The 25259-nt window shown below is 38.4% G+C and overlaps 1 protein-coding gene across 3 annotated transcripts; it reads left to right on the plus strand.

The window, feature by feature from the left end:
• Positions 1 to 3638: 3638 nt before the first annotated feature.
• On the plus strand, positions 3639 to 25259 carry INSIG2 (insulin induced gene 2). 3 transcript variants are annotated; one of them, XM_001155360.7, is made up of 6 exons: positions 3639 to 3952; positions 11642 to 12027; positions 18424 to 18548; positions 21967 to 22133; positions 22320 to 22419; positions 23510 to 25259. In XM_001155360.7, exons 2-6 carry the CDS (start codon positions 11784 to 11786, stop codon positions 23549 to 23551), a joined length of 678 nt encoding a protein of 225 aa, XP_001155360.1. In that variant the 5' UTR covers positions 3639 to 3952; positions 11642 to 11783; the 3' UTR covers positions 23552 to 25259. The 3 variants fall into 3 exon arrangements, with proteins under 3 accessions (XP_001155360.1, XP_009441443.1, XP_063646425.1); XM_009443168.4 differs by having other exon boundaries at positions 3902 to 4077; XM_063790355.1 differs by lacking the exon at positions 3639 to 3952 and adding an exon at positions 4046 to 4388.

The following is a 25259-nucleotide window of genomic DNA, read 5'->3' on the forward strand; positions in this document are numbered from 1 at the left end:
CTTTGTTAAGTTTGCACCACCTCTCAGCAGACAATCGCACTAGCTGCCCACGTAGATTCCCTGTCACCAGCTACCTACATCAATCTAGCTTAAAATAGGAAAAATATATCTGATCTCATTGAGAGTTCTCAGTTGACTTGCTTCTGTAGATGTGGGCTGACCTAACTTCTGCATTACCAGGCTGTGAATTTATTGATGGCAAGAGATCTGTCTTATTCATTGTTGTGTCTCAGTGTTTAACAGAGTTCCCACACGTAACTGCTGCTTACTACGTGCTTTTGAATGTTGACAGGGCACTAGTGAGTGACTAAGAAGAGCATAGGGTTTAGAATCCAACAGATCTAGGTTCAATTTCTGCCTTCTCTGCCACTTAGCTGTGAAGTGACCTTGGACTGATTAACACTAAGTCAGTGATTCTCAACGCTCAGGTGGGGCTCGGGCACTAGAACTTTTAATAAATCTATGGGTGATCCTAATATGCAGCCAAAGTTAAGAATCAACTGCTTTTAGCCTTAATTTCTCATCTGCTATTTGGTATCTATTTCAAATGGGTTTTGAGCATGTGAAATGAGACTTAATTTAGCACAGTGCCTGGCACACAGAAAGTGATTAACATCAATCATGATGTTAAAATACAACTTCGATTTGCAATTTTCTTTTCAATTGCTACCCCCAGCTCTGCCTTTCTTTCAATTCCCAGAATGCACCAAGTTTTTCAGCTTTTGTGCCCTCACACCTGTTCTTCATCCTGCTCTTAGCAGATCCCTCTCAATCTTCAGCTCACGCATGGTCTCCAGGTATTCCCCTTTATTCTCCATCACAATATGGAGATGTTCCATCTTCATGGCACTTGTCTCAGTTTGTAATTACATATGAATTCCACCATTTACTGTATTTCCCCCACAGGACTGTAGCTTCACAAAGGAATGTGGCTTGTCTGTATTGATTTCCTCCTAAAGTCCAGTGCCAAGTGTCTGGTACCTGCCAGGTGCTCAGGTGATAGCTGGCTTAGTAAATAATCCATTCTGATCTTTCAAAAAAGCAAAATTCCTTGACTTTCTATGTCCCTCAAACATATCTCACATCAAAACACCGTAACAAAAACCAAAACCAAAAAAGTAGAATGGTCTGTAGTGTGTGGGGTTCTAGCTACTGAATAGGAAAATTGCAATAGTAAAAAAATTATCTTGGATGTTTTTAATTTGGGTAATGTTTCCAAGTCCAAGGTTCTTAGAGGCTTACTGAATGGCTTAGTCATCAACCTGTAGGCAATAATTAATGTGACTCCTACAATATCTCACTCCAACAAAGTCAATAAACTTTCGTGGGTGTTTGTATTAGCTAAGTAAAGGGCTTTTTGTTTTCTAACTTATCTTTGATCTTCTTGGTTGGGAGACCAAACAACATATAAAGCTAATGGAAAAAACCTTTCTTGAGGTCAAGAATTATCAAATTGTTGATACTTCTACCTATGAAAAAGACCTCAGAAATCATCTAAACCAATCTCTCATTTTACAGATGAAGAAAGCCTAAAAAAATGAATTTATTGCAAGTGATTACACACATACTGTCTTAGTGCTAAAATACAATCCAGGTTTCAAGGATCATTCACCAGCGTTCCATTGACCACATTACACCAACTTCAAAATAACTCAGTTATTATGATTTCTTGATGTTCTTAACCAATTTATATTCTGGCATCAATTAATTTAGGATTTCCATGTTTCCATAACAAAAATTTAGTCCAAATTCATGAGCTTGATGTTTAGAACTCACATGTCTCACCATACCTCTTTGTACATGCCAGACTCTGCAATCTGTTTCATGTTTTTCCAACTCTGAGCTTCCACCAGAATGCACAGGCTAACCATATCTGCATATTTACCCTCAACGCCCACTGAAAGACCACATCTTCCATGAAAACTTTCCTCAAATCTGGTCAAAGAAGACGATGGCCCTTTGAATTTCTCCTAGGGATTTTATATTCCTCCTTGTATTGCAGTAGGAATAACTGCATTAGATGTAGGAACCTTGGAACTGGTGCTATATGGTTTTTGCTTTTTAGGTTCTGTCACTACTTGCAATTAATACATATTTAAACGAAAATAAATGCCCCTCTAGGTTACAATTTTCCATAAGGATTTTCTTGAAGGCAATTTCTAAGTGTCTGAAAAAAGCTCGGTTGGAGTAGGCATGAACTGGACATAGAGGACTTGTATTGCTTTAAGGAAATACATGATGTCAGAACATTTTCAAATTATTGTCTCTTTTCTGAATGCTTTCTCTATTCTTTTAAAAATCATCGTCCATTCTGTATAATTGGCCCAGATCTTTCTTACTGGTAGTGTAAAAACTTACAGGAGTGAAATTTGAAAGCTACAGAAAACATTAGAGAAAACACTAAGATATAGGAAATGTTAGAGAAGCATCATGCAAATACTTGCCTAGAAACATTTTGTTGGAAATTCAGATTCTTTTTCAATTTTCAGAAGTAAATGTAGATAAAAAGGTCAAAAAACAAAAATCCATCTTATCGTTTATCAGTTCAAAGTAAATGAAAGGAGTTTACCATCTGACAGTCCTTTGGAAAACTATTATGCAATTACTCTCGGCCCAGATTTCATCTAGAACATTCAAGTCCATTGTAATCTTACCACATCCATACACGTTTCGGGTTAAGCCACCTCCAAATGGAATAACTCAATAACTAATACACTCAAGAGAGATTATTTTTTCTCTCTTTTTAAAAAGAGTTGCTTTAAAAAAACAAATTCAGGGGGCAGCTCACGCCTGTAATCCCAGCACTTTGGGAGGACGAGGCGGGCGAATCACGAGGTCAGGAGTTTGAGACCAGCCTGGCCAATATGGTGAAACTCCATCTCTACTAAAAATACAAAAAGTAGGCAGACATGGTGGCATGTACCTGTAGTCCCAGCTACTGGGGAGGCTGAGGCAGAAGAATCACTTGAACCCGGGAGGCAGAGGTTGCAGTGAGCCGAGATCATGCCAGTGCACTCCAGCCTGGGTGACAGAGAGAGACTCCGTCTCAAATAAATAAATAAATAAAAATAAATAAAAATTCAGAATAGGGAAGCAACTCCTCCTTATGACGAGTACCTTTCAACACTTACATGGGCTTGCTTTTGCATTGATGGCACCACTTTCATTCAAAAAAAAAAGTTCGCTTGCACAATCTGCAAAGATCTGTTTGGCTTGGTTTCATGTTCTAAAAGTATGGTTTTAGATTAAATGAAAAATAATACTTCTGAAAAATAAGCGGTTATAAGGTTTTAAAATTTTCTTTATGTTGGTGTAAACTTATAAAGCCCTTCCTATGAAAACTGTCCCCCAAATCACATTACTTGGTCGTCCTCGAGGAACGATTTTGAATGAAAAGCACATAAAGTGCTGTAGCATGGAGACGAGAGACAAATAACTATGCCCTTCTCCCAAAATAAGTTATGACTTACTAGGGGAGGAAAAGGAGCAAAGAGTATAAAGCCCGGTCCTCTGTGGGAAGTACCCGGAGGCCTGCCCCGGAACGCGCTCCTTTCGGCTACGAGATGAGGGGCACGCAGACGGCCGCGCCCCTCGGTGAGTGTGCGTGTATCAGTGCATGATTCCTTTACTCCGCCCACAGGGTCTGGGCATCCGTCATTACCTACGGCTGCCTGGTCAGCAAACAACAGCAGATCCGACAGCCGCCAGTCACCTCGACGGTCCACGCCCACCGCTAGTCTCCAGTTTCCCGCAGACCGGAAGCCCTTTTGCCCCGGCTCGCAGGTCCACGTCTCATTGACAGCAGGAACCGGAAGCTCTTCTGCCCCGATCGCCTGCGCGCGGCCTCGTTGGCCGCACAGGCGCAGTGGAGCTCGGGCGGAGTTGTGGGAGTGGAGGAGGAAGAGGCGGTAGGGGGTACGGGGGCTGGTCCCAGAAGATGGCGGAGGCGGGGGTGAGTTGGGGGTCTCCCGGCGAAGCGCGGGTGACGTGGTGCTGAGGAAAGCGGCCTGAGGAGGAGGGTGGCCCTTGGGAAGAAGAACTACTTGTGTTTTTGCAGCCTGGGAACCCTGGTGGCAGGTGCGGGGAGCCAGGACCACTGATGGGCCTGCAGGGCAAGGGGCTCCGCTTACCTGAGAGGGGTCCGCAAGGTCCAGAAGGGGACTGCGGGATCGGGGAGGGGGTATAGGAGGCGTCGAGGCTCCCCGGACAGTGGATGAGTGTCTGAGCGGGAAGAAGGCTGGAGGACGGCGAGAAGGGCGACCCAATGGTCTGATGAGGTGGTCAGCGAGCTGTCAAGCATAGAGCTGCCAGGACTTGGGGGCTTGTAGCCTGGGAGAGAAGACTCAGACTTGGGCGGGGATTGGATCCAAAGAAGACAGGTTGTCGTAGTAAGTTTATAATCCACTAAGGAGATAGGGCATTGGGTTGAGGAGTAATACTCTGGCGTTTTTGACTGGAATTGGTTACCTATGGAATAGGTGTTTCGGTAAAGCCAAATAATTCTTGCCAGGGCCTAGAAGTGGATTTGATGATAATTACTAGATTTTAGGGTTGCTTAGTGGGGATTGGCAATATGGAGAAGGAAAGCAGTGTGGATTATGGGAGTGGGCGCGGGCAATGGCGCTAACACTTAAGTGATAATGACCCATGTCCAGTTAACGTTGGAAAAAGTTGTTAAAGTATGATATTAGCTAGATGCTCTAGGAAAATATACCATGAAGAACTTGCTGTTTTGTAGGATTGATGAAGAAATGCTTTAAAAAGGAATGGTTAGGCTTGGCAGCTGGGCCACTGAAACTGTTTGGTATCAGTATTGCGGTGGAGCTGAGGACTGCAGGGGAATGCGTGCTCCGGTCCTGGTGCAGAAAAAATAAAAGCAGCCAAACAGTAGCTAGATGGTGTTTTGTAACTTTTGGGTTTGGCCCTGATAGTGAACCACTGAATGAAGATGGATGAAGGGAATGCTACTAATGGGGGCCCCAAAGAAAACAAAAATCAGACGTGTGCTCTTCCTGTTTTCTCTCTTTCATTCTTTCCCTGTACTTTGTGCTCAGTACTGTGTTTTGTCATTGTGTTATGTCGTAGTTCTCAGTTCACATCTGCTGTACAGTGACCAAGCTGTGACTCATGTCCACTTGGGAAAGAGGTTGATTCTGTTTAACTGACAACTGTTGCTTTTGCAGATGGTCACACGGAAAAGGAAAGGATAAAATGCAGTTCAGTAGTTTAAAGACAGTTTTCTTTGTTCTCAGAAACTTATCTCGAAACGATGGAGTAACTTTTTTAGGCACTGAGATGTGACATTTAAAAGCTGTAAGGGGCTGTAAATGCAGCTAACTTACTGGTTTCTATGTTTGGGTTTTAATGTTGAGAGGAAAGAGTTGCAGTGTTTATAAGGCAAATATTGCTTTTCTTCCTAGAAATTTTTAACGTCTCTAGCCCATGATACATGTAGATGTGTTTTTATTTAGGGAGAATTAAACTGTTGCATTGATTTAAGTCTGTTTTTTTCTAATGTTAGTGCTTATTCTATTTCAAGAATGCTATTCTGATTAAGAGAGCATATGATGAAAAATATGTGAGGTAGTCATTTAACTTTATTATTTAGTAGCTTACGTGACCTAAGCACCTGAAGAGACAGGGTTATCTGAGGGAGTAAAAATACTCCTTTTACTGCTAATCATTGGAAGAGGAATGGTCTTGTCATTTGGTTTTAGGGGGTGTTGCAGTTGTTACAATGCAACAGGTTCTTAAGGTTACTAGAAGATTTTGTATGTGTGTTTGTTTTCAAATGCTTGTTGCCTCTAAGTTGTTTCAGTGGCCAACATGAACCTTGATTTTTATTCACGAAGCTCATAATCACTTATAACTCTTTTTTAACCTAAAAGTAATAATATCAATCCATTAATAGGCAGCCATACACCTGGAATAATGTTTTTCCAGTATTGATGATTCATCATTGATCTATGCAAATTATTTCAACTTTTTTTCTTTTTGTTTAGTATTGCACTTTCCAGAAATTTTAGGCCAGGGCTCAGCGTAGAATTTTTCAAGTCTGGTGGAAAGTTTTTCTTTGTGAATTGTTGGAAACATTATTTTGGTATTAATAGTAGTTTACCAACATGATTTTAAAAACGGTTTCTTGTGTGGCACTTAAATTGTTTTGTACCATGTTTGTGAATGGAAGCAGTGTGGTGAAGCAGGAAGAACTCCGGACATGGGGTCAGAGTGGGTGAGCCTAGTCCTGGTGCTACCTGGTAACAGTTCTGTGATCTTGGAAAGTTACTTAACCTATTTTATTTTGTAAAATGGAAACTAACAGCACCTGCCTATTTACCAGGATTGTTTTCGAGAATCTATTGACATATTGTCCTTTAAACAGTATCTTTATACCAGAGACTTTTTCCCTGGTCAGCAAATTATTTGTCAAGTAATCTAAATTTTTCAAATATAGATTTTTTAAAAAAATTTTGGAGCATCAAGTTTATCATTAATGTAAGACTAATATTTAAAGATATAGATCCACTTTGTTTTCAGAAAATGGTATCAGTACAAAATCAGAAAAACAAACTTCAAAGTAAACGAAGGGAGCTTACTTTCCCTGGAAAATAACCCACTCCTCTGACTCCTCTAGTGTGCAACTGATATTATAAACATGCTTTTAAAGGAATTTCATCGTTGCATGGTAGGGGGTGATATGGTTTTGTGGAAGCCTCTATCCCTTTGATGAGTCTGGTCATTTTCTGGCATTCACGATACATGTTTGTGGTAATAAGAACTGATGGTACTGTCTTAATCTTGTTAATCCAGTTGACCACTTTGCATGTCATTGGCCTTGCTAATAGAGTGAGAGAATTGTTAGATTACTGAATCTTTACTTTGTTTGGATCGTGGGCTTTTTTGAGTACTTTATATAAATTATGGAACTTTCATCCCAGAAAAAAATGCGTATATATACAACTTTTTTGTTTTGTTTCGCATGGGGGTCTCATACCCCTTGGAATAGATGATTTCCCAGTTCCCTGCTGTTTCTTAAAGCTTTTATTTTTTGTCACCAGTAATTATATACTATTGTATTATGATGTAGTTACAAAATTAGCTTTTTGAATCTCATTCAAATAAACATCAAGCAAATGTGTTATTTTTAAGGAAAACTTTTGGGGCGAAGTAGAAAACTAAACAAGCACTGCCAGGAAAGGTTAAATAAGCAGCCGTGGTAGAAAACATAAACAGAAAGTCTCTAGCTGTCTTGAAATAGAATGAAGTCTGTAGCAATCAGTGGCTCTCATTGTGGGGACAATTTTGGTTATCACAAATAGGGGAGGGGGCATTTAGTGGGTGGGAGCCAGGGATGCTAAATGTTTTGCAATGCTTAGAACAGTCTCACACAGCAAATAATTGTCCTGCCTAAAATATCAGTGCCCTTTGACAAATGCTGGTCAGTGTGAGATGGGGGCTAGCATGACTGAAATAGCTTTTTTAAACTGAAGTTATTTTCCTTTTTAAAAATACTATTAAACATAAAATACCCCTTTCCATTAATTCCCTTTTGGAAAAATCACAAACAGAAACAAATGATACACTGTCTCAATGTGGGTTACTCAAAGTATGCCCATCTTCTAGCAGCTGTTAGCAGCACGTGAGGGCAACGTGCTGTGTCTACTGGGATCTGGGGAAGTAAAGAGTCAACTAATGTTCTCATACAGAGTGTTAGTTTGCTATTTTTTCTTTTTACTTTAAAACATATTTTTACACCTTGATCTAGTACTATTAAAGAAAATTTCAAGGTGATTTTACATTTATTCTCATCGTCTTTGTGCAATTGTATAGTCACCTACTTGTTTTGGCTTACTATCTGAGAGTGTATTATAGTTGAGATGGTATTTCAACATCTAACCATCTTTTCAGTAACCAAACACTTTTATATAGAACCATCTGCCGAAAAAGAAGTCTGAGCAGTTGAGATGGAATGGAATTCAAGGTATAGAGGCAAGAGGATGGGTTTTGGAATCAGACCTGAAGTGAAATTTCAGTTTTGATACTGCATGTCATGTGACCATAAGCAAATTGCTGAATCTCTTTGACTTGGTAGCCTCATCTGTAAAATGAGGATGATAATGCCTACCTTTATGTTTGTTTTGAAGAGTAGAGTTACTATATGTCTGGCAGGGAGTAGGCCTTCCATAAATGGGTGCCCTATAAAGAATAATGATGATGATGATGATGATGATGAGAGTTCTGTAGCTACTGAACCTTGCTAAAAGTAACCAGATGATGATGAGGAGGAGGAGGAGGAAGAGAGTTCTGTAGCTACTGAACCTTGCTAAAAGCAACCAGATGATGATGATGAGGAGGAGGAGAGTTCTGTAGCTACTTACCCTTGCTAAAAGCAACCAGATGATGATGATGATGAGGAGGAGAGTTCTGTAGCTACTTACCCTTGCTAAAAGCAACCAGATGATGATGATGATGAAGGAGAGTTCTGTAGCTACTGAACGTTGCCAAAAGCAACCAGATGATGATGATGATGAGGAGGAGGAGAGTTCTGTAGCTACTGAACCTTGCTAAAAGCAACCAGATGATGATGATGATGATGAGGAGGAGAGTTCTGTAGCTACTGAACCTTGCTAAAAGCAACCAGATGATGATGATGATGAGGAGAGTTCTGTAGCTACTGAACTTTGCCAAAAGCAACCAGATGATGATGATGATGATGATGAGGAGGAGGAGGAGGAGGAGGAGGAGAGTTCTGCAGCTACTGAACCTTGCTAAAAGCAACCAGATGATGATGAGGAGGAGGAGGAGGAGAGTTCTGTAGCTACTGAACCTTGCTAAAAGCAACCAGATGATGATGATGATGAGGAGGAGGAGAGTTCTGTAGCTACTGAACCTTGCCAAAAGCAACCAGATGATGATGATGATGATGATGGAGAGTTCTGTAGCTACTGAACCTTGCCAAAAGCAACCAGATGATGATGATAATTATGATGATGAAGGAGAGTTCTGTAGCTACTGAACCTTGCTGAAAGCAACCAGATGATGATGATGATGATGAAGGAGAGTTCTGTAGCTACTGAACCTTGCCAAAAGCAACCAGATGATGATGATGATGATGATGAAGGAGAGTTCTGTAGCTACTGAACCTTGCCAAAAGCAACCAGATGATAATGATGATGATGATGATGATGATGATGATGGAGAGTTCCGTAGCTACTGAACCTTGCCAAAAGCAACCAGATGATGATGATGATGATGATGATGATGGAGAGTTCTGTAGCTACTGAACCTTGCCAAAAGCAACCAGATGATGATGATGATGATAATTATGATGATGAAGGAGAGTTCTGTAGCTACTGAACCTTGCTGAAAGCAACCAGATGATGATGATGATGATGATGATGATGATGATGATGAAGGAGAGTTCTGTAGCTACTGAACCTTGCCAAAAGCAACCAGATGATGATGATGATGATGATGAAGGAGAGTTCTGTAGCTACTGAACCTTGCCAAAAGCAACCAGATGATAATGATGATGATGATGATGGAGAGTTCTGTAGCTACTGAACCTTGCCAAAAGCAACCAGATGATGATGATGATGATGATGATGATGATGATGGCGAGTTCTGTAGCTACTGAACCTTGCTGAAAGCAACCAGAGTGCATGGCATGCTCATATGCCTGGATTCCACAGCAAGGAATGGTCTGCAGGATCAGGTCAGGAGGAGATGTTTCAGGGCATTTTCAGTTGGTATTTAGAGTATGTTTTCCCATGAATTAGCTATACTGTGGATTAGTTTTTTTAGTCCTTTAAGCCATAGAGTTCAATTACATTATAGACTAAGTAGGTCAGTGAGGACTAGCTTGGGAACAGAATTTCCTCTTGAATGTTGAACACAGAGCTTTGATGTGGCATAGCCCCGGTAAAAAGGCCCGTTGTCTTAAGTGTTTATCACATGGAACTGACAGGTTGTGGAGGTTACTAGAACTTACAGATATTCTCATTTTCATACTAGTTATTTGTAATTCAGCCCCATTCTCTGCGGTTTACATGAGGGCTTTGTTCCAAAATTCATTCACAGGTTGTTTGATACTGGAAAACTCAGAGGAAATGTGTAAATTTTAAGTGATGATTAGGAGCTAGGTTTGCTCTCAGAAAGGCCTACTTTACCCTATATGGTTTGATTCAGAAAGAGTTAACCCAATTTAATTAAGCAAATATGATTATGTGGAGCTCCCACTGTGGGCTGAGCAGGAACTTTTCTGGGTGCATAGGCACAGTGATATTAATACAATAGTGAATAAGACCTTCATAAAACATTTGCAATCCATAAAGCAACTATACCTTTAATTAGAAAGTAGTCATTATAAGTGCTACACTTTTTAAAATAAACTGCTTTTGGATTGAAGGAAATATCATTTCTGTACCGATATATGAAAGTGCCAAAGATATATTGTTGGATGGGATAAAAGTAAATTACCTGTGTAGTATTTTTCCCATTTAAAAACTGTTAGTATTCATAGAAAACATATCAAATATGTGACAGTTTGGGAGACTGAACATCATGGTAAGAATGAGGGCTTTGGAGTCAGACTGCATGGTTTTGAATCCCAGCTTGGCCTCTTACTGGAGATGTGAACTAGGTCAAGTGACTTAACCTTTCTTTGCTTTTTTGCATCACCTATAAAATGTACATAATAATTGCACTTACCTCTGAAGGTTATTGTGAGGATTAAATGAATTACCACATGTCAGGTGCTTAAAACAGCACATAGAAAGCCCCAAAAGGAAAGATCACTTTGGTTAGAGGAATGAACAAGTACCTAGACTGATTGTAGTAGCGAAGTTTTAGGTTTCAGGAGTCAGGGACCAAGTGGATAAAACTCCTTAGAATCTAGCCATTGGATTGTTCTTCATTTTCTTCACCTCCTTTCTTTCGCTTCGTCCTCCAGCTTTCTTACAATCCCTTCTGTGATTGCAACAAGGGCAGACTGTTGAGACAGGAGTGGGATACAGTTGTGCCCCTGGGGAGAGTGAGTCAGGTCTGGTTTCTGTGTTTGGTGTATATGTAGGTGTGTGCGTGGTGGTCTGGTTTTGTAGAATGTTTTTGTGCAGATAACCAAATAATAAACATTAAAGCGGGTTATTTTGTTCTTCTGTGGAGGTTGTCCTTGTAAGCAAGTAACATTTTATTGCAAAAAATACAGCGTCTTCAGTCAGAATATGCTTATCTGTAAAATATAAAATACAGTATTGTAACTGATAGGCTTAGAGATTTAGGGAGAAGAAACAGAGAGCAGGGTTTTACCCTCCAGATTCTAGTGGAAGTGTCAGATTACCTGTTCTGCTTTTCTCAGAGATGGAGCAAGCTGTTTCTACTATGATTCTAACCTTCAGGTCTCTCAGGTCATGTTTTCTGTCCTAGGAAATGTAAAGGTAGTACTTTATTTTTTATTACGTCTTGCATATAAAAATACTTTTAAAACTTATTCAATAAATAACTGTTAGTAATTTGAATAAATTAGTATACAAGCTTGTCATTTTCTTATTTGTCCATTTAAATTAACTAGTATTGAAATCAGTAAAATTACAATAATCATGTATTAGATACACATTAATTTCTTTTTTCTTATCTCTTGCAGGATTTCTGGTAGGTCCTACTTTAGGACAAGATGTGGTACCATTGAAGCGTCAGTCTTTGATTCACAGACAGTTGAGCTTTTCAGCTGGGAAGCCTTTCCATTTTTTTTTTTTTTTTTAACGGCTTACTGAACCTATGAAACCATGGCAGAAGGAGAGACAGAGTCACCTGGGCCCAAAAAGTGTGGCCCATATATTTCATCTGTCACTAGCCAGAGTGTGAACTTGATGATTCGAGGAGTAGTGCTATTTTTTATTGGAGTATTTCTTGCATTAGTGTTAAATTTACTTCAGATTCAGAGAAATGTGACGCTCTTTCCACCTGATGTGATTGCAAGCATCTTTTCTTCTGCATGGTGGGTACCCCCATGCTGTGGCACGGCTTCAGGTATGTGTAGGATGTTTCTGTAATGCTTAGAAAGGAAATAGGGTAAATGAGTATGGACGTTGTCTGAGCAATAAACCTTTTTAAAAAAGAAAATATATTTATTGAGATATAATTTAGGTATAATACACTGGACCCGTTTGAATTGAACAACTTGATGTGTTTAGGCAAATGCGTACAGTCACATGGCCACTGCCAATCCAGCTGTGGAACATTTCCATCACCCTCCAGAGTCTCTCGTGTCCTCTTGCAGTCCATTCCCCACCCCCAGCCTCAGGCTACCACTGATCTGCTTTCTGTTGCCATAAATTATTTATCTCTGTTCTAGAATGCAATATAAATGGACTCATAACGTATGTACTCCCTTCTGTCTCATTTCTATCTGTCCTGTAAGCTTTTAACATTTAATTCTGAAAAACAATCCTGTTTCCCTTAGGGATGAAGCATTTAACCCCTTAATTTTGTTCTTTCTTCAACCCATCTCATCTAAGTGTTATTTTAAGTTATTTTGATGATGAGCACCACCATTTGGTTTTAAGGGTTTGATGCGTGTGCTGTAGTCTTGTTTCTGAAGTAATAAAAACTTGAATAATTAAAGTTTAAAGCTTCATGTTGTATTTTTGTAAATGCTTTTTTCCTTGGTATCTTGTTTTTATAAGTACCTTAGAATAATAAATATTTAAAGACATCTATAAGGTAGACTCTCTTTGCTTAAAATTAGTATCCTATTAGTTACTTTAGATATTTTTTTGGTGGTGGGCAGTGTGTAATACATAGAGTAGAGCATTTCACAATACTTTATTGCTGCCATACTTCCACAATGGATAGCACTTTAGTGTTTTCTAATGACCAAGACCAATAGATTAATACTGTTTTTAATAATAAAGTAATAAAAGGAAACCATAATCATGTGGTAGAAGATAATCCTGATTGAAGGAGAAAATTGCTTTTTAAATACCCATTTGGTGTCTCATACTTAACATATATGAATGAATATCTTGCAACATAATATATGTCCTTCTTGGCTTCCATCCAAGGGCGGGAGGTTGAAGGGTGAGGTTGCGCTTTACGGAAGTGTTAGAATGGCCTTGTGAAACTTGCTGGACAATTATAGAATCCTGTTGCACAGTTAGAGGGGCACTGTTGTAGTAAGGCTTCAGTGTTTATATACTGATGTCTCACTATTACAGCGTTCACATTAAAAGTGAAGTCCTGAAGGCAGTGATTCTTAGTTTCCCAGGGTTATCATTCTCCAAGAGAAAAGGCAAAAAATAGTCCAAATAAAAAACAAATTAAATTGTATCACTCTGCTGTATGTACTGGTCCTCATGCATTTTTCTTTCATTTAAATTCAGAAGAGAAAACGTTTTCTCAACAACTTTTCTAGTTCTTTGTTTCTTTTCTTCTATAGTATAGTCTGGCTGCCAGTAGAAGCTTTTTGGGACATGGAAGAACATACATGTCTTTTCAGGATAGAACAGAGGGAAGGGAAACTGTTGTTTATTGAATGTCTGCTAATGTGCTAGGTACATCCTGTAATCCCAGGGTTCTGTAGAGCAACTTTGGGAGAGAGATGTTTGGCATTGTGCCTGTTATGGGGAGATGAGGACACTCACTGGGATGAAGAAAGAAAACCAGTGAGCCCAGGGTCCCAGAGCCAGTGAGTGGTGTGACTGGGTCCACATGTCACATGCTGGGGAAGGGAAAAGGAAGCTACTCACACTTTCCCCCCTACTCAGGATGCCACTTTTCAAGCCTCCAGACTGGGTGCCAGACCTAGATGGAATTCCCTGGCGTGTGTTGTGCATTTGGGCTGGGGCAGGAGAACTTAACTGAGGTTTCATTGTACCTCCACTATGAAGAATAACAGGGCTGCACCTGCTGTCTTGTCCTTCTGCCCCTTTAATGTCAGCATTTTTGCCATAAACTTACATTTTAGGAAGGAAAATTTCAAATGCTAATACCACAGTTCAGCCACTACTTTCCTTCCTATTCCCAGCCACTAGGTTTGTCACACTTACGAACTTAACCTCATTTGGGGAATTTGCATTTACATTTCTTGCTTAAGTATTTCTTCTGAAAGCAGTTTGTACCATAAGGTACTTGGGCAAAAGAAAGTAGAGAGACATTAGGAAATCTAGATTCCAGCCAATTCTGCTACCAATTTTGTTAGTTAAGTCATGGTGTTTAGTAGATGAGAGTGAAAGATATCAGATTTGTCCAAGTTGCCAGAGATGGAAAATGGATTCTCGCAAAATCTCTGCTCTGCCATCCCTTGCATCATTATTTTAGGGAAAGTATCATGGGAAAAGAAGTAAATGATTTAAGAAACATAGTGTGTTTGAGTTTGTGTGTGTATGTAATATGCATATGTTTTTGTGTATATGTGTTGGCGTGGATTTTCAAGACCTCGCTGGGGTCTTACCATCTTAAGTCAGAAAAACTGATAATCATCCTTTGATTTTCCTGTTCAACTAACATTCATAGATAGAGCAGCCACCTTTTGGAGGGGCTCCAGAATCACCACCTTCTGTGTGTAGAAAGTGCTCCTTGTTATTTGCCACCTTTCTCTATAGCACAATCCTGGAAAATTTGCTAGTGGTGGTTCTGGTGGGACAACTAATAGAGAACTTTGGTAAACTAATTTTGATGACTTTTTTTTCTTAATTCCATATTTTTAGTTTGATAATGCTGATGTTACAAGTTAACTTCCTTATGTATGCCATGCACCAGAATTGGAATTAGAAATCTTTTCAGCATTATTGAGGGCCACAAAGAAATCTTTCTAAAGAATAAATAGAAAAAGACAACTCGTGTGGATAAAATAAGTAGAGAAGTTGCCTCAAAAATCACAAGTAGCCTGGTTGTGTCCAAACGTATGAAAATAATATCTAATGTAAAAAGAAAAGAAAAATCTTTCCTGTTTTGTTGTGCAGTCCATTGCCCTATTCCCGTAGAGCCTTGTAAGATTCCTTGCTTTCTCTCCCTTTCTACATCCAGTTTCCAAGTTTTACATCTTTCCTCTGTCTCTTTCTTGGTCCATCCCTCAATGGCTGTGCTTGGAGTCTTTAGTCTTTTCCGGCCTCTAGTTTTGCACCCACCCTTTTCTCAGCCCCCTTGTGTGGTACCCTCACTGCTAAGAAGATGGCCTCTCTCTGGTACAACAGTGATGACATTGTTTTCCTGATTGCCCATTGTCTGCAGGGTAAAGTCTTTATAATATGGCCCTTGACTGCTTTTTTCTTCTTCAGAGTCTTTCTGGACCCTGCAGCTCCCTTTGTGTCTGAAGCTTACAGCTTCCTCCTAACACCAGCAGTTTCCAGTTGTCCATGATTGTCCTCAGCCACCTCCCTTTAATGACAGCACTATTTCTGCGCCATTTACTGCTGAATGCTCCTGCCTCAAGGGTCACCTCTTTCTGTGAAGCTTTTCTGACAGCCCAGCACCTTGCCTTCCCCTAGCACAGGCAAGGAGAAGCCTGGGACCCCTCTGTCCTGTCAGCTGCCCTTAATGCAGGATTGTATTTAATTGTTTCTGTGGTCACTTTGCAATTGGAATCGTATCTTACTCTTTTGCCTTTTTTTTTTTTTTTTTTTTTTTTTTGAGACGGAGTCTCACTCCATCACCTGGGCTGGAGTGCAGTGGCGCCATCTCGGCTTGCTGCAACCTCCACCTCCCAGCTTCAAGCGATTCTCCTGCCTCAGCCTTCTGAGTAGCTGGGATTACAGGCGCCCACCACTACGTCCAGCTATTTTTTTGTATTTTTAGTGGAGACAGGTTTTCACCATGTTGGCCGGGCTGGTCTCAAACTCCTGACCTCGCGATTCGCCTGCCTCGGCCTCTCAAAGTGCTGGGATTACAGGTGTGAGCCACCACGCCTGGCCTTACCTTTTTAAATCTCCAGCAAATACCAAGAACCAGACATATTGTCAGGGCTTAAGTATTTGTTGAAGGAAAATATTATCTTATAGTTTTGCATCGAAGTATACCTCATGGAGTGTTTTCGTTTATTCAGTTCCTGTTTTCTTACAAAATGTCTGACTTTAACTGTGTTCCTTTTAGTGCCTCCCTGCATTTAAGCACACTCCCGCAAAAAAGTGATGACTTACTACTGATGTTTTACAAACTTCTTTAGTGTTTAGCTTTGGTAGACTGTAACTAGTCACTGGGAAATAAAGGTATCACAAGAAATGTGATTTTTGCATCAGAGAACCATTTGATTTATAAGCAGGACTGTGTTTGCATATGATTTTACACAGGCATGATTTTAACAGTCTTTCTTGTTTTTTTTAAAAAAAAGTACAAGAAGAGGAAAAGAGGCCCAGACATACTCTGTTGAGCTCTCAAACAGTGGAACCTCACAGTGTTGTATATATTGCTATCAGACTCTGCCATGCCTTTATTTAAAGGAAAGAAAGAAGACATTTCATGGGAAGTGACAAGCTTCTTCGAATTCTCCCTCTCAGTGAGCAACTGAGAACCATGCCTACTCAATGGATTTGATTTTTATTGGCAAATCCCAGGGTTGGCAGTGTGGCAGTTTAAATTTCTTTTTGTGTTTTTGCTTTCTCTCCTCAGTTGTCTCTCACTTGCAAGTCTGACATCACATGCATAAAAATATAGTCGATTTTACTTATTTATATCTTTGCACATACATGTCAGTATTCTCTATGTAATAATTCTTTACCTAGGCATCAGTTGCTCAGGAAAATTGACTTGGAATGTCTGCTCTTCGTTGACTTTACTCAGCAACAGGCAAAGGGAGGATATATATGGTGGGGGGACAGGGGTGACAAATGAGCTGTTAGTTTTATGACCCCTTGAGAAAAAAAGAGGTGATATTCGTTTAATTACATTTCAACTGTTAGGGATGCTTGTTGCCATTTTATTTGTATAGAAATTTTAAAATCCTGTCAGTTAATCTTCTCAGGATTTTGGAGCAGATTTTTAAATAGGAATATAGTGTGAAACTTCTAGATTTACTAATAGTTACTGGAGCTTTGCATTGCCGAGATATGTTCTTAATCTCTTGATGTTCTGTGAGCCATCTATACTCAGCACATGCCTAACTCAAAAGAGTTGTGGACTAGAAAATGCATACAGTATTGCAGCATCTCATCTCGAGATAGAAGGGTGGTCACACAGCCTTTTTCAAATGCTGCACCATTGGTCTGCTAGGCTGTGATTTTTGATACTGATTGGTTTCTGTTTTTCTTCGAAGAGTGAATGCATTGCCTGTGAGATACAGCTGGCTAATACTGGGTAGGGGGAGGGCCTCTTGTCGCTCAGGCACTTAGATTTTGGCGTTATAATTTCATGATTCCTCTTAAGTGGTATTGGTTATTTTAAACATGCTTTTCAACTGATGTGACAGTAGTGTCTTTATTGCCAGAATGGCACAACATAATCATCCTGTTTTTAGGAAGATTAGAATGTTTTCATTAAATAGTCTTTTTAATAACTAATTTAGCACTTAAAATTCTTTCCCACTAAATGAATAAAATGTTGAGGTTTGAGAAATAAGAAAGGGATGAGAATATTTTGGGACTCAATCATTGACATTTTATATACAGTTATATATAATTAATGACACAACATTCAAAGTGTTCTTTCCAAAACTAAGAGAAGTACTAAGATGATTTCTTCTTCTCTTTTAACAGTGCACTTAAAATTTAACTGAAAATTTTAAATACCTCTACACCTTGTTTCCTCCATTGTTTCTATGTGCAGAATGAGTCTTACCTGTAGATTTCTGTTGTGAGTTTTCCTGCTTTGACAATATGACCTACAGCCTCATTAAAGGGCTAGAGTGGAAAGGAGTGTCAGTAAAAGGTGCCAGATGCTGAAGACTAAAACGGGAAGCTGGTAGGGGCGAGACTGATCTACGTAAGAGGCCAGCCAGAACCTTCAGAACATTGTGTGTATGATGAGCTTGTATACTTTTATACTTCTAGATTCTCTTTAGATTTGTGGCATATAATAAATATTTTATGGTTTGGAGTTTAGAGAGAACATTACTTAACTGCTAACTGGTTTGATACTTTTCAGGTCTCGTAGGTATCAGTAGTAGAAAAGTAGCATGAATCATTTAGTAGCATGAATCATTTAGTCCAGTCTGCTAAATTGTGAATCATACATTTGAAGAGTATTTTGTTGATTATAATTTAGAATGTTGTTGTAATCATTTGCAATACTTTCTTCATTGGTGTTATCCTCATTTCATTTCCTTTGGAAGGTAAGTTAAAAAATATCGGTGATTGATGTGAAATAACTTTTTTTTTTTTTTTTTTTTTTTTAAGAATCTTTAAAATGCTTGTGGTGGTTGTAGTGATTCTTTTAGCTTAAGTGTTGCCAGTACAACATTGGAGGTAACTTAATTTTTTTCTTTTTTCCCCACAGCTGTGATTGGGTTATTATACCCCTGCATTGACAGACATCTAGGAGAACCACATAAATTTAAAAGAGAGTGGTCCAGTGTAATGCGGTGTGTAGCAGTCTTTGTTGGTATAAATCATGCCAGTGCTGTATCCTTTACTCTGTAATGAAATGCATAATAACAAAGTGGCTTCCAACAAACCAAAGGTTAAACAGCCCCTTACAACTTCACTGTTGTCAAATTATGATATGCCCACTTAGTCAGAAGAAGAATGTCAACCATATTGTTGAAACATCGGTGTAGCAGCTGTGCAATTATAAAGTGGGGTATAGCCTTTTATTTCAGTGTGTATTTTTCACTATCACTTAGAAACTTTGCAAATTTGAAAACTTTACTTGTTTTTCTTAAATTTGGTTACTTAATTACTTTTGTGTAGTTAATCCAAAAATGGAACAGGTACATTTTCAGAGGAGTTTTTTCCTCTCTTTCTTTGTTAAGAATTGCTAATAAGGACATGTGGTAGCTTCAGGTGCTATTTTGTCTTTTGTTTTTCTTAACTTAAAGAAGCTATTTTTTTTTTAAAGCTAGATGCATTGGTTTTAATCAATACCGACAGACCACGTAAACGGCATGAGTAGAAATACCAACTTAGGCCTTGGCCAAAAATAAGTTTCTTCCCTCGTACATATTTTTAAAGTTTTATTGTTTGAGGATTCAGACATTTTATTTAGTGGTGAATGAGTATTGTTACAGTGTCTCAGGTAGCCCCTATTCCCCTTCCCCTTTCTACCTTCTCTGCCCAGAAAAAATTGTTTGCCCTCATAAGGTTTTCCTCCTATCATCCTCTTTATTTCCTCTCTTGTACTTCCTCCTCATTCGCTCTGACTTTCCTTGGTAGAAGAGGAGCTGGGAAATGCTATTCCTGTCTTTTTCTAGGAGATGTGGTTTAGACAATGAAGGTGGCAGGAGCCTTGGGTACTTGGAAAAGCAAGAAGTGTGACTCAGGCTGCCGAAAGTTTGCTCTTATGAGTCTGCACTGGACTCGGGGCAGGCAGAGTTAGCTGGCTGGAGGGAGAGGGTGGGTCATGTGTCAGGTAGACCCCTGTGTCTTTCCCAAAAAGTATGGAGGTGTTTTGGATAAGCTTGGGGACAGAAACCATAGAAAAGAGCAGGGTCCTAGATTCTGAAAACACATCTGCCTTCCTCTGCATAGTTGTGCTGGCTGTTGCAGGTCTGTGAATTTGGAAGTCCCTCAGTGGCTATTATTAGTTTTAATTTCCATTTGTATTGAGGACATTTCCACATGTTTATTTTGGTGAACTTTTTGAGATTTAAGATTCTATAAAAAATCTAGTGGTCAGGAGGGCTTAAAAAGTTAAAATCATATACTATTATATCTAGAAGAGAACTTAGAAATCACCTAGTTCCACATTTTCTTTGTAAAGATAATAAAACAAACAGAAGCTAAAGAGGTTAGGTAATTTACTAAGTCATTTATACTGCGACATTGCAGCAGAGCTGAGAACAGCCCTGAGACAGCCTGACTAAAGTCTAGAAACATCTCATTTTCCTACCCAGGAACCTCAAAACTGTGTCAGTTCCTCTCTGTCCGGTGGATTAGATCTTTCTCTCTTAGACACTTCCACTTTGATTTTTGTTTTTAAGTAGAGAAATTTAAATAGTCTTTTCTGAAATTCTAAAAACTTAATAAGTTCAAATTCTTTGCTTTGTTCACTCTCTTTCTCAATGAAATACTTAAATATAGCAATCTTAGATATCCTGTTGTCCTTCAAGTAAAGTCCAAAATGTTTACCAAATTTATAGCATACACTTCTAATATTAGGTTACTTAGACTTTACAAAATCATGTGGCACTATTTTTTTATTTTTTGAGACGGAGTTTTGCTCTGTCACCCAGGCTGGAGTGCAGTGGCACAATCTTGGCTCACTGCAAGCTTCGCCTCCTGGGTTCACGCCATTCTCCTGCCTCAGCCTCCTGAGTAAGCTGGGACTACAGGCACCCGCCACCACACCCGGTGAATTTTTCTGTATTTTTAGTAGAGATGGGGTTTCACCATGTTAGCCAGGATGGTCTCAATCTCCTGACCTTGTGATTCGCCCGCCTCAGTCTCTCAAAGTGCTGGGATTACAGGCATGAGCCACCGCACCTGGCCCATATGGCACTATTTTAAGATTGATATATCTATTTACGCTGGAAGCCTCCTTACTTCGCTGTGACTTTTAATTAAGTTTAGTTAGCAAACATGAAACTCATTTAATACCAAATTCCACTCTTTACATGAGTGTTTATTTCATAGGGAAATCAGAGCTCTAAACCTTTTCTTTGAACTTTAAGTATAATGACAGCATAACAATAAGAAAAGCTTTTCCAGAAGCATACCCATATGAACTGTAGGTTTCTTTTTAAATCAAGCCTTAACAAGGAAGGACCTTGAGGGAGTTGCCCACGATAGTCCTGAGATTCTGAGAAATAAGCAAGCTGGGTGTTTAGGATACTTGCTTGGTGTAGGGGTAGGGAAATGGTGAAAAAGAGTGTTAAAGGAAGTGGGAAATGGCTTCGTTGCAATTTCTTTTTTGGATTTCTCTATACTTGCAGCATGGTCAGTTTGGTGATACGTGTTCTCCCAAACCTCCCCCGCCTTCCCCAGTAGCTGGTTATAGAGCCAAGATGTGGCCTTTGGGACATAGATAATGCCCTTTTAATGACACTTGAAATTCCTTTAGTGTAATCCTCTAGCAAAGAGATGAGAAAACTGCATTTGTAAAGCTTAATTTTACCCAGAGATTTTGGTGTAGAAAAGGGCCATACATTTGTGAATAGATGCTTAAGTAGGTGATGAAAATAAAATATCATTTGAGCAAACTGTCCTATACCAGTAGTCTCAGGCACCAAAATAGCTTGGCAGGTTGTAAGATAATGTTCACTTCAAGGCTTTATCCTCAACAAATTAAAACTAGAACAGTTGACATAATAGAAAGGGATACTGTGTCCTTGGTACTCTTGTTTCTGAACTGCATTACTATAAAATGTGTCTGTCAGTAAATCATAGAGAGAATGTGGTACCCTGTTAAATAGCTGTCAACTCTTCTATTTTCAAGTTCCTGTATGATTCTCAAGTAATTCTAAACCTGTTGGAGAAATAATATTGGTTTCCTTTTTTGCAAAAGTGTGTTCCTTTAGTGATACTTGTGTTCTGAGGCTTCCAGTTACATTTTTAGCAAAGAAAGCATTTCTTAAATAATGGGTAAAGCCTTATAATTGGGAATGTATGTAGACTGTTCTTTTTGTTTTGTTTTGTTTTTTGTTTTGGAGGGGTTACAGTTGGTAGGATCTATTGATTAATGTATTTTGTGTATCTCGTATTGGGTAAATACTGGAGACAGTTTTAATCCCACCTAGCTTCATACATTGTACTAAGAGACTGAATGTACTTGAGTAGAAGCAATTAATTCCCTTCTCAACAGAGGCATCTCTTATTTAGAAAAATGAACAGGTGATATTATTTGGTTACAACTTTTAAGATGACTTCTTAACACTGATCTCAGAAAGTGGATTTTGATAACAACATACAGTTGTCTCTCACACTGGCTGCACTATCCATTGGACTGTGGTGGACTTTTGATAGATCTAGAAGTGGTTTTGGCCTTGGAGTAGGAATTGCCTTCTTGGCAACTGTGGTCACTCAACTGCTAGTATATAATGGTGTTTATCAGTAAGTATTAATCCTTCAATTTTTGGTGCTTGTTTGCTAGATAAATAAATGATAACTGCTTTCAGAATTGAGATTATGAAATGAGGTTAGCCAGTTTAATCTACAGAGTAGTTTATTTTCATTGTAATTATCTTAAGTGTCATTGCAGTTCCTCTGTGGGTATTAAAGGCATGTCTGTTATTCTAGATATACATCTCCAGATTTCCTCTATGTTCGTTCTTGGTTACCATGTATATTTTTTGCTGGAGGCATAACAATGGGAAACATTGGTCGACAACTGGCAATGGTAAGCTGATGCTCACTTTTCTGAATAAGATGTGGAACAAATGACAAGTTTTCTCTAAAAGGTAGTCCTTTAAGGGAAAGCAATTTGTGAAGACAACATTCTTTGATTGCTTTTTTGCACTTCCATTGAAATAAATCATTTGGAAGAATTTAATCACAGGTGTTTTAAAAGTTGAGGAGCCACTGGAGAGAAAAACTCAAAATGTGTTATGGATAGGGCAATATGATTTATTGACCATATGGGGGATATTAGTGGTTTTTAAAAAACTAATCTACAGGTTTCCACTATATCAGAAAAGGACAGTTTTAAAAGTTGAAAAGGTCACTACTACTAAGTGTGTTGCTACAATAGGTATACATTAGGACCATCTCTAACAAATCAAGACGTTTGATCATTTTAGTTATGAAGGAAAAGGAAAAGGTTAGGGAGTGACATTCAGAGGCCACAGCAGTTTTGTGAATAAATGCTGTCACTTTTACCTTTTTAGCCAGGTTAGGAGAATTGAGTGATTTACTTTGCTGTATTTTTGGTAAAATAGCCAACCAATTATCTTACCCTGTTGGTTTCCTTTATTTTGAATTGTGGGTGTACACTTTTATAGCTGTACTTTAAAAATGTTGTTTTGACTGGAAGCTTTTGTTAATGTAACAGATTTTTTCCTTTATATCATATAGCAATTTGAAAATACAGTGATCTGAGTTCACCACAACAGCCCTATCCTTAAGTTCATGAACTATTCTTTGCTAATTTGCCTTATTGAATACTCAAAGAAACCTGCTTTGCTTCCTTTCGACATTAAAAGATTGATCTAAATTCTAAATCATATACTGCCACTACTTGCTTGTAATGCAGAAATCTCATCTTTCTCTTGCTTTTGGCTGTGGCTTTTTCACTTCCAGAATGTGAATTATTTTTTTCCCGGTCACATTTGTCATTTAATCATAGTAATTATGTAACTCTTGGATTATTTGAGGAATAAATGGGCACATAGTAATAAAATGTTCATTTTTAGAGCTTTTCAGTTTATTTGGAAGTTGCTATTCAAAAGAAGTCTTAATCTGTTAACCTTTTAACCTTTTAATTTTTGCAGTACGAATGTAAAGTTATCGCAGAAAAATCTCATCAGGAATGAAGAAGGCAAAAAATATCTTTTGTACAGAAAAGCAAGATGAAAAGGATGTGAAATGGTAGATATACCAACAAAACTTCAGACTGTAAAATTGCCAGGATGCAGTTTTCCCCTTGATTGGCGTGTGTGTATATATGGATAAATATATATATACACACACACATATTACTGCAATCTGTGATTGCTTCATCTGTAAATCAGTTGCAAACCTTTACATATTTGACTTAAATAACTGTAAGATATATATGTACTACATTAAAAAGTGTTGATTAATAGATGAAATTTTTAAATTAATTTTTTAAACATGCCATACATTGTATCACAATGTTAATGTGCCAAGATATTGTTCCTGTCATGCAGAGTATAAGAATGCTTTGAACAATTTGTAGACTTAGTGAAATAAAATAAGAGGAAAGCCAAAAACAAACAAACAAAAAGCATATGGGGAGCTGGTATTTTCTCTTTAGCTTACTGTTGTGCCTTTTTATTTTTCTAATCACAGCAGTATGAGTTATGAGTGCCCTAATTTGTGGTTAGTTTCTAATTTAATGTTGTTTCATAGAGTTTGGAGTGTTTTGATACAGGGTGAAAATGAACTTCTGGTTTCAAACCTGCGTTACTGGAGACAGCCCAAAGAGTAATTTTCTGTTTTGACAGATTTTACTGGAAGTATATGTGATGAGCAGAAGAGGTTATCAGCATTAAATTGTTTTGGTTCTAAATTTGGAACAGTATATATAATTAAAAGTAAGGACCATTAGAGGATTTAATTAGAATAAATACATGTTCTGGAAATACAGTGACCTCTTGCAGTGTCACAAAAGTGCAAAGTGATATTAGCTGTCATCTGCAATACAGAATCTCATTGCTTTTGCACATGGAGCATATAGGAAACTCCAAACAGATCACAATGAGGTTTCTAAATCTGTTGGGTTCTGTCTTCTATTGGGTTCTGTGAAGCAAACCACTGTAGCTTTAGCTGGGTTCAGTCATATGACTCATTGTTGGTGGAATGCCTAGGTTTTTCATCTTACATGCAGCCTTGGGGGTGGATGAATACATAATTTCTTATGTATTCGTGTATCCATTAGTGAATAGTTCAAGTCTGTTTAAGAATGTATTGAGATAGCATTCTCTGCATGTTAAAGATCTTAATGGCAACCAGCACCTCTTAAGTATGGTTTAAACATATTCTTAGCTAATTTTTTCCATTAGTTTTTGAAATTGATGGCAGTTGTCTGATCCACAAGGGCAAGATCTTCTGAGTACTCTGGGGTGTGAGTATGTGTGCACACATGTGTGTGTTGGAGTGAGTGAGAGAATGTGTCTGTGCATGTGGCCATGCTTTCCTAGAATATCAAGTAGATATTTTTACACTTTGAGTTTTAAAGCAATTACTATCAGACTGAGATCTTGTATGCCAAACTTTAATCTGCTTTTATGTTTTCAGGCTGAAGGTGTGAAAATCCTAAGAGGATTTCATATTGAATATGTGTACACAATCTTAACTATCGTGGTGGAAAACATACTACTATAATTTATTATTATATCTTCCAGATAATGTTATTCATTTAGAACAAATAAGGTATATTTTTTAGAATCAACTTTGTAAGCACTATAAAATCTTTAATAAGTTATAAGGTCTATGATGTGTTTACTTTAAAAATTGCTGTTAAAAGCAACACGTATTAAATATGTAATTATCATCTGG

The sequence above is a fragment of the Pan troglodytes genome, chromosome 13 (genome assembly GCF_028858775.2).
Source record: "Pan troglodytes isolate AG18354 chromosome 13, NHGRI_mPanTro3-v2.0_pri, whole genome shotgun sequence".
NCBI lineage: Eukaryota > Metazoa > Chordata > Mammalia > Primates > Hominidae > Pan > Pan troglodytes.